Consider the following 8,947-nt stretch of genomic DNA (forward strand, 5'->3'; position numbering starts at 1 on the left):
AACTGGTCAGCTTCATGTAGGGAGCTCTCAGAAACACCATACCAATAATACTCCCCCTTCAGTAGCAGCTGAGATCATTAGAGATGCAACACCCTGAGGCAGAAAGGGACAGCCTTAAAACAAACTGAGTAAGAACCAGTAGGCAAAGCAGAATGTTGAGGCTTTAACCTCAGCCTGGGAAGAGGTTTGTACAGCCTGAAGGCATGGTATCACACAAGGCAGGGATAATATACAGAGACAGAGGTTTAATTTTCTGTCAGCTACACAAAGAAGCATTTATCACAATTACAAATGTTTGCTCGTATAAGGCTCAGAAATCGGGAAGGGGTGGGGTGAAGGGAGGAAGTTAGCAACAGCTTTGCCCCTCCCCAAAATACTACTGAATGACATTAGTTCCCAGCCACTGGGCTGTCATCCCACAGCGCATTGCACTGGTGCCAGACTTTGCCTAGATCAAACGGATCAGTTATGTGCAGTTGATTTGGATGTGCTAAAGATGCAGCTCCAAGTACCTGAAGACCAGGCTGTTGTCAGTGAAACAAGAGCTGAGGTGGCTAACACTACCCCTACCCTCCTGGGGGCACTGGCTTACCATATTGCATGGGGTACTTGAAAAAAGTCAGGAGATGATTATCCCTGATTGAGCTACCTATCGCTCCCATCTTTATTAAACCCCAAGAGGTGTGGGACAAGGCAAGCCATGAGCAGAGAAAGACATGGACTACACACTATAGCTTTGGTGACTTCATGTAAGTTTGGTTGTTCATGTGCTTCATTGGATTTTTGTGACGGCTTCATGGATGGACTTGGCCACATAGTCCAGGTTCTTGGTAGTCAGGCCACACATGTTGATGCGCCCACTAGCCAACAGGTAGATGTGTTTTTCCTTGATCAGATACTCCACCTGCTTAGCTGGGGAAACAATTGGACATCAGGTCAGAGCAGTGACTCATAGCTCAGAAAAGCCCAAAGAACCAGCCAGCAATGCTTGAATCTTTCCCAGCAAGCAGAAAACTTCAAGCACTGGCCACTAAAATGCTGTCTGATGCTTCATCCCTCCCTAACCACAGAGGCAGTGATTCCAAAAATCCAGTGAGGCCCCCAAGAGATTCCTGCTTGGACTGCTTCAGCCCAGCTCACCCACAGCAAAACTGTCTTTACCCAAACCTCCCTTTACCAGGCCACTTGATACTTACGGTTCAACCCTGTGAAGCTAAACATGCCGATTTGCTCTGTGATGTGGTTCCAGGTCCCAGGGGTCCCAAGGGCCTCCAGTCGAGACCGGAGCTCTGACCGCATCAGCAAGACCCGATCTGCCATTGTCTTCACATTGCCCTTCCTGCAGCAGGCAGGAAAGAGTGTGAGGATAGGCACCCACCTGGTTTGAAGCCACCTGGCCAACCCTGGCACTCAGGGAGACAGCTTCCCTCCCTTTCCCTCTCCCACCAGCCCTGGCAACACGTACCACTCATCAAAGAGCTGCGGGGAAGAAAGCGTAGTTGCCACAATGCGCGCTCCCTGGGAGGGAGGGTTGGACCAAGTGGTGCGCACAATCTTCTCCATCTGGGAAAGCACACGCTTCACATTGTCTGCATCCTTCCCCACCACAGTCAGGTTCCCCACACGTTCATCTGTGGACAAGCCAAGAAATGTGAGCCACTGGTTCCAAACATTGTGGCAAAGCAGAGCATTCCCCACCCTTCAGCATGCCAGCCCCATCTGTCTGTGTATGATGCTACTGGGCCAGCTTATTGCCAGACACTCACTGTAGAGCCCAAAGTTCTTGGAAAACGACTGTGCACAGAAGAGCTCAAAGCCCTCGGAGACAAAGAATCGCACAGCCCAGGCATCCTTGTCCAGGCTGCCAGAGGCAAACCCTTGGTACGCTGAGTCGAAGAACGGAAACAGGCTCCGGCGCTGCAAGGAGGAACAGTGTTAGAGGGAAATCCCCTCCCCGCAACCTGCACTTTATCCCCCACAGTACTCACAGGAAAGAAAAATAACCATTGAGTTTTTGCATGAACACAAAGGAAACATGGTCCAGCAACACCAGATTGAAATACTTTCTTTCTATTGGGGTAAAAGAACAGGAAGACTAAAGTGGTCAATAAAAGTCAATGCAGGAGAAAACTGTATTTGAGGACACAGGTACAAGAGATGTGCTACTTTATATAATACTACTCAGCACCTGCCCGCAGATATCCTTTCCAGCAGAAGAAACATCACTACAGCCCATGCCAGAGTTTGAAGGCATGAGCAGGACCGGGATGCATCTATCCTCTGAATACAAATGACCAGCATCCTGTCAGCCTCTCCTTTCAACACCTGCCCTGTGGAACTCCTCGAGCTCCTGACACACCTCCCCAGAGCTTCCCACTTCACATGCAAGTGTGCTGGCTGGCTTAAAAGCTATTTGTCCCCTCAGCACTGCTTTAGCCCCAGCAGCAGTCCATACCTTCATAACAGCAGCAATCTGCTTCCACTGCTCAGGAGAAGGGTCTGTGCCTGTTGGGTTGTGCGCACAGGCATGGAGGACGAAAATAGAGGACTCTGGGGCGCTCTGAGGAGAGAACATGTCTTGGTCACATACAAACATAGATGAAACTGGGCACCCTCAGCAGAGAGAGAGGTCTGGAGCTGCTCTGGGTACTAACAGTCTCTTTTGCAGAGATCCACTTCCAGGCACAGCACACAAGGGGCCCAAACAGCTGCAAATATTGAACAACACCAAGCTCAGCCCATCCCATGCTAGTTTTACTCACCTCCATGTCATTCAGCAGCCCCTGGATATCCAGACCTCTCTTGGCAGCATCCCAGTAGTGGTAGGGTCTAATATCTTTGAAACCAGCATCCATAAACACAGAGTTGTGGTTCTCTGAGGAAAGAAATAACTTTTCAGAAAAGCAGGCCCTTTTCAGAAAAGCAAGCTGCCTTCTCTAGTCCCAGCATCTCCCTTTACCCACAAGAGAAGGCTCCTCTCTCACTGCCCAGGCCCCTGCCAGGAGAAGAGCTGTGCCTCCCTCGCCTGCTAACCCACAGGGCTCCCCGACAACAGCACTTACCCCAGGTCGGACTGGAGACGTAGACTGGGGTCGCTGTGTTGTTGTTTCCATTGTACCACCGCCTCAGGAAATCTGCACCGATCCGCAGAGCGCCTGTCCCGCCCAAGGACTGAACGCTTCCGACCTGCAACAGAGAGAGTTGCCAGCAGAGTCCACCCAGGTCAACATTGCTATCGGTGCACAGAGAGCAGAGGCGCTTGCAAGAGCAAGACAGGACATGCTCCTTGGGGTCACCCCAGCCAGGACACCATCGCCTTCCAGTGGTCTTCAACCTCCTTCAATGCTCAGGCCCATCCTGACAACTTCTATAGTTATAAATAGACTCGAGTTATTCCCATTACGTTTTGGCAGAGAACAGATTTCCAACTAGTAGTTTGTTTCAGGAAACATAGTATATTATCTGACTTTGGTTTCCTGTGGGAAAACTGTTAAAAGATGAAGGAAAAAGCAAATTCCAATCACAGGCCTTGTTTGTTTTTTTCCCAAAAAACGACAGCTACTTGCACAACCAGCTTCAAGTACACAGGTTCATCAAGTAAGCTACAACCAGGGAAGACCATATCTGAGAAACCCCCAAATCCTGCCAAAATGCAGTTATCAGCACACTCATGCTCTTCTGCTTGGTCTGCTGTAGAGACATCCCAGGGACCTTAGCACTACCCATCCACCACATACCCGGTTCTCCTTGATGGCAGGGCTGTCGTCACCCAGGGCGATCCGGGAGGCGTTGGCACGGAACTCGGGAAGGCCCAGGATTGGCAGGTACTCGTGGTTCAGGCTGTTGTCATTGACGATCAACTGCTTCACCTTCTTGACCACCGGCAGGACCCATGGCTGCCCCTCGTCCGTGCGGTAGGCTGCGGGAGAGAGAGAATCGTTCTTGCCGCACCCGGGGGACGCTGCGCCGCCCGGCCCCAGAGGGACCCGCCCCGGACACAGGACGGCGGGCAGATCGGCGCCGGCTGCTCCGCGACCTTGACGCCCGCCAGGCCCCCGCTGCCCGCCCGCCCCCCGCGGCCCGGTGACCTTTGGGGCCCAGGGCCCGCCGCTGCCGACCGGCCGCTGCCGCAGGTGCGGGAGCCGCCGCAAGGGCACCGTCCCGGCTGCCCCGCGTGGAACGGCCCCGCCGAGCCGGGCGAGGCCGCGGACTCACCGCCCACGCCGAGGTTGACCTTCCGCGAGTCCCCGTCCTCCCGGAAATCCGCCGTGAGCTTGAAGACGGCGACCGGCGGGGAGAGGGGGACGGCGGCGAAGATGGAGGCGGCCATGGCGGCACAGCCGGTCCGCTCCGGTCCAATCCGCTCCGGTGCGCTCCGGTACGGGCGGCGCGCGGCGCCTGGAGGAGACGCTCACCTTCACGGGCGGGGGCGGGGCCACCGCGCGCGCTGGCCAGTCAGCGGGCCGCTTTCGGCCCCGCCCCCGCCGCCAGCCAATGGCGACCCCGCCGGGCCGCGGGCGGAGCGCGGGCGACCAATGGCGGCGCGGAGCGCAGCCGGCGGCGGGCGCCACGCCCGGTGACGCACGCGCAGGGTGGTGGGCGCCGCCCATGGCCGGCCCGCGCCCCGGCGGCAGCGACCCGTCGCTGGGTGTGCCCGGGTCGGGCGCGGGGGTGCCGTCACCGGGGGCACAGCGTCTGGTGCTGCGGGCACTCTCGCGCTGCAGGGATGGGGGCGCGGGGCGGCCACGGGGTGCAGTACCCGGGTGCAGTACGTGGTGCTGCGGGGGACGCCGTGTTCGAGGCAGCGCTGCGCTGCCGGCGGTGCCCAGGGGTGCGGTGCTCGGAGGGCACGGCACAATCCTCATAGAGCACCCAGGGGTGCGGGTCAGCCCCGGAGCGCAAAGCTGGGGTGCACTGTGGCCCCGGGGGCCGTGCGCGGGGCTCAGGGCGGTGCCAGGGTGCAGGTCTCGGGGATGCGGGGGGGTGCCAGGGGGTCGTACCCGGGCGGGACGGGTCCGGGTGCAGTGCCCGGGGTGCGGGGGTGCCCAGCGGGGCCGTGACCAGGGTGCGGGACCAGGACCGCTGTGAGGACAGCGGGTGTTTCCACCTCAGGACGGGTCACTGGAACTCTCCTCTGTATCTGCCCCCTTTTTAAGGCATTTTTCCGATTCCCAGCCACCTGCAGGTCAGACGCTGTGGGATGATCCCCTGAGACCCTCCCAGCCCTGGGGAGACCCCAGGGTCACCTGGGAGGGTCCCCCCTCCCACTCTTAGCTCGGGACCCCTCTCTCCGAGCGCAGAGCATCGCACTGATCCGCGGGGTGTTCCTTTCAGCGCCTCGCTCCCGAACTCCGCACCCTTCCCGCAGGCACAGCGCTTCCCACGGTGCCCCGGGACCTCTGTAGCTCTTGCGGGCCACCCTCCAGCAGTGTGGGAGCCCCCGAGGCCCCTGGGCGCGGGGGCGGCCGCCGTCGGGGCGCGGCGGTGCCGGGCGGTGCCGGCAGGGGTCAGGGCCGGCCCGCGCATCCCGCGGGGAGCGGCACCCATGGCTCCGAGCCGGGCAGACGGCCCGGGGCTGCCCGAGCATCCCCCCCGCGGCTGCCCCCGGATTCATGGGAATCCGCCCGCAACCCTGCTGCATCTGGGAAAGGCTTTAAGGGAAACGGGAAGGACGTCGTGAACAGCGGCCCCGGCAGCGTGACACACGCCACACCACACCCGCACCTTCGTGACATAACACACGGGGATACAGGACGGGAAAGACCATGCTGTCCCCAAACGCTTTTGCAGACAACCCGTGTCATACGCCCTCTTTGTTAACGCAGCCAAGATCCCTCTGAAAACCAGTTTGGCTCCTTGCCCCCCTCCCATGCCCAAGGTGGCTCCACAGCCTGGCTGCCCGGGAGGCAGCCCGGGGGCACAGCCCTCGCCTCCCCAGGCTCCGGGCAGCACCTGGAAGAACTGCCCAGTGCACTTTCTGCTTAGCATGAGAGCGGGAAAGAGGCAGAGCTGCCTGTCAGCACGGTGGTGTGCCAGCGCTTCTGCCTTCAGAGAAAACAGTATAATGGGATAGTCAGAGGAGCAAGAGAGTAGTGCAAGACCAAAGCCTTGGCTCTGTTGGGGTTCTTAGCCCAATTTGGATAAAACTTCATCCAGGCCTTGAGAAAAAGCTGCATGGAAACCCAGGATGGGATTCAGGTCTGCTCTCTGCAATAGCTGTGAACCCCTGCAAAAACCTGACCTTGATAAGGTGCTGTCAGGGCATCCAAACCTTAACTCTAACCCTAAACTTAAATCTAACCCTGCCCTTAACTCTAACCCCAAGTAGATTAAAAGCGCTTGGGTTTCTCGCTTGGATGCTGCTAAGTGAGAGATGCTGCAGTACTGGGCAGGAAAGCAGCTGATGAGAACAAGGGCATCAGAGGGAACTGGGGGTAGCCCACTGCAGGGTGAGTCATGTTTTCTGCTCACAAGGAGTAAAGCATTGCATATGTGGAATGCTGCAATGGGGAAAACCGACAGAGGTTGCTTAGAGAATCCTATTTATGGAGCAGACAGAAGCGCTAGGGAGTCCCCAGACTGTCAGGCTCTCACTGCTCTTACTGGTTTCTAATCCTACCACTCTCCAAAGAGCACTGGGATACTTGGGGACATGGCCAAGTCCTTTCCCAGTGCAGAACAGGGAAATCACAAAGGCACAGGGGTGCTGCCTGCCAAGCTGGCTGCACCAAGTCCCTACCTGGGACTGCCAGAGCAGGCTGAGCAATGCCCATTGCAGGAAAAAAATGCAGTTACCCTGAATCGGCACCGTCTTGCTCCCTTCCTCAGGGGCTTCTGGGCAGTGTGAGCTCAGCGCTGCCAGTCCGGGGGAGACCGTCTGTGCTGCTGCCCATGCCTGTGAGTCTGGGGTCACTGACCCAGCAGGAGTTACCTGCCTGTGCACTTGGCTGCCCCCAGCTCAACCAGTGTCCCGTGCCCTTGGCAGCGTGAAGTGGGACTCCACTGGGAACAGAAGCAAGAATGAGACAATGAGACGAAGCAGCAGGCCGTCGGGCCCCTGAGCTGAGTGGCTGTGTGTTAGCAAGATCCCTCTGGCCCTGAGCTTTCATCTCCTCAGCCTACACAAAGGGTGCCACCAACATGTATGCAAAAGCAGGAGAAACATGGGAGCCAGCCCTGAGGCATCCCTCCCTTCATCTCCTGCCTTGGACTGACAGCCAGCAATGACCCGCCACTCAACGGGAAGGCTTGCACACCTTACCCAGAGCAAAGGAGCCCCCGGGCGCGCACAGCCATGCTGCACACAGACAGGGCCCCCCACACTCAGCCCCTCCTGGGAGCCAGAAGCAGGGGGGCTCAGCAGTCAGCCTGGCTCCTGCAGAGCTCAGGCTGCTGCAAGGATGCAGGGGACCAGGTATCACTGGGGACCAGGTGATACTCTCCCCACACCATCCAGCCTTGTGTGGGCTTGGAAAAAAGCCCTTTCTATAAGGGTGCAGATGAGCTTCAGTGAACCCCTCCCCTTCACTCCCCCTCACAAGATCCACTCTCACACCCCTCTGGCCTCTGCCTCTTCCTCTCCAAAAGGCCCTGCTCAGCACTGAGGCACCCTCGACTCTGGTATCACAGCAAGGGTTTAGGCAGTGCTGCCCATCTTGGGATGAGGCTGGGTGCAGGCAGTGTGTGGGCACGGAGCAGAGCTGTGGCTGTTCCCAGTGGGTGCTGGGCGGAGGCCGTTTTCACAGTGTCCTCCAAATACAGATGTTTTCTCATCGCAGGATCCAGACAGAGAAGGGTAAAATGTTTTCATTCCAAGCTCCCGAGGTCAGGTCATGGTTTGTCTAAATGGCTTTTGTTGCTGTAATTATCAGATTAGCTGATCTCTGGCAGTGCATTTAGGGGCAGCTACATTAACTGTGGATCCTGACCCCTCCGCTGCCACCCTGCCCAGGTGGGGCCGTGGGTTTGCAATGGAGTAATGAGGATCAGGGATGTCATGAAAGCCAAGTGAAATGCTTGTGATTGGTTTTGAGCTGATATTCAACTGGACCCCGGGCCTGGGAGCAGGCAGTACATTTGAGGAAGACAGCAGCAAGACTCTGTGACCTTCTCAGAGCATGTGATGATGCTGAGCTGGGCTTGATCTTTCCCTTCCCCTCCAACCTGCAATGCACTGCAGACACAGAGCACTGCAGACACAGAGCCCTCAGCTCTAACGGCTGATGCTCAGCATGCAGACATGGGATGGGGGTACCTACAGTGCATGCCCTTGCTCAGAGTTGGTGCTCCTTGCAGGCACCAAGCCCAGCAGGTCTCGCGGGGGATGGTCCAGAACCTCACACTGTGGCTCTCATGGCAGAGCCTGGGGCCTGTGTCTGGCTGCAGGGTGCTGTGAAGGCTGGGCAGCCCCCAGCAGTCGGCAAGGCACAGGAATAGGAGCATGAGATACCAGGCGAGACAGGGAGATGAGAAAGCAGGGTGAGGGGCAGATAAAGAAGGATCAGGAGTTTCCGGCTCCCGCCAGCTTCTTGCTGGGTCCATCTGTCAGCACCTGTGAGTGCTGATGGCATCGAGCCCTGGTGGCAGCCGGGGCTGCAGGTCCTGCTGAGGGGCACCATCAGGGGTCAGGAAGGGGCCCCTGCCACTGCTTTCCTGCTGCCCCAGGGCACTGACAGCAGCTTAGACCCCAGCGTGGCCCGGGATGAGCAGTGCCCACACACAGCCCTGCAGGTGCCCCCTGAGTCTGAGCCTTTGGTCATGCTGCTCTGCAGCACCCACGTCCTGTCCTCCCATGCCACTAGCCCCACTGCACACACAGACAGGGAATGCCAGGGCTTTCACCCACCAGCACAAAAAAAAAAATCAGTTCCTACTCTGCTGAGCTGCAGATTGACACCTGGGTACTTGGCCATTTGCTCGGGCACTATGCCTGTGGCAGCCCCCTGAC

At 57.9% G+C, this 8,947-nt stretch overlaps 1 protein-coding gene across 1 annotated transcript; it reads right to left on the reverse strand.

Annotated features, from left to right (window-relative positions):
• Positions 1 to 225: 225 nt before the first annotated feature.
• GOT1 (glutamic-oxaloacetic transaminase 1) lies at positions 226 to 4,449 on the reverse strand. The gene is made up of 9 exons (XM_032695124.1): positions 4,216 to 4,449; positions 3,738 to 3,919; positions 3,063 to 3,186; positions 2,763 to 2,875; positions 2,456 to 2,560; positions 1,767 to 1,917; positions 1,466 to 1,631; positions 1,197 to 1,339; positions 226 to 912 (listed from the first exon to the last, which is right to left on the reverse strand). The coding sequence occupies exons 1-9, from the start codon at positions 4,328 to 4,330 to the stop codon at positions 773 to 775; spliced, it is 1,239 nt and encodes a 412-aa protein (XP_032551015.1). The 5' UTR covers positions 4,331 to 4,449; the 3' UTR covers positions 226 to 772.
• Positions 4,450 to 8,947: the final 4,498 nt, after the last annotated feature.

Source organism: Chiroxiphia lanceolata, chromosome 8 (genome assembly GCF_009829145.1).
Source record: "Chiroxiphia lanceolata isolate bChiLan1 chromosome 8, bChiLan1.pri, whole genome shotgun sequence".
Classification (NCBI taxonomy): Eukaryota; Metazoa; Chordata; class Aves; order Passeriformes; family Pipridae; genus Chiroxiphia; species Chiroxiphia lanceolata.

Bases quoted from the DNA above. Each gene is read 5' to 3' on its own strand.
- GOT1 (XM_032695124.1), bottom strand. From the start codon at position 4,330: ATGGCCGCCTCCATCTTCGCCGCCGTCCCCCTCTCCCCGCCGGTCGCC. The intron at 3,920-4,215 runs GTGAGTCCGCGG...TCTCTCCCGCAG, and splicing joins GGTCAACCTCGGCGTGGGCG to CCTACCGCACGGACGAGGGG. The intron at 2,876-3,062 runs GTAAGTGCTGTT...TTCTTTCCTCAG, and splicing joins CGTCTCCAGTCCGACCTGGG to AGAACCACAACTCTGTGTTT.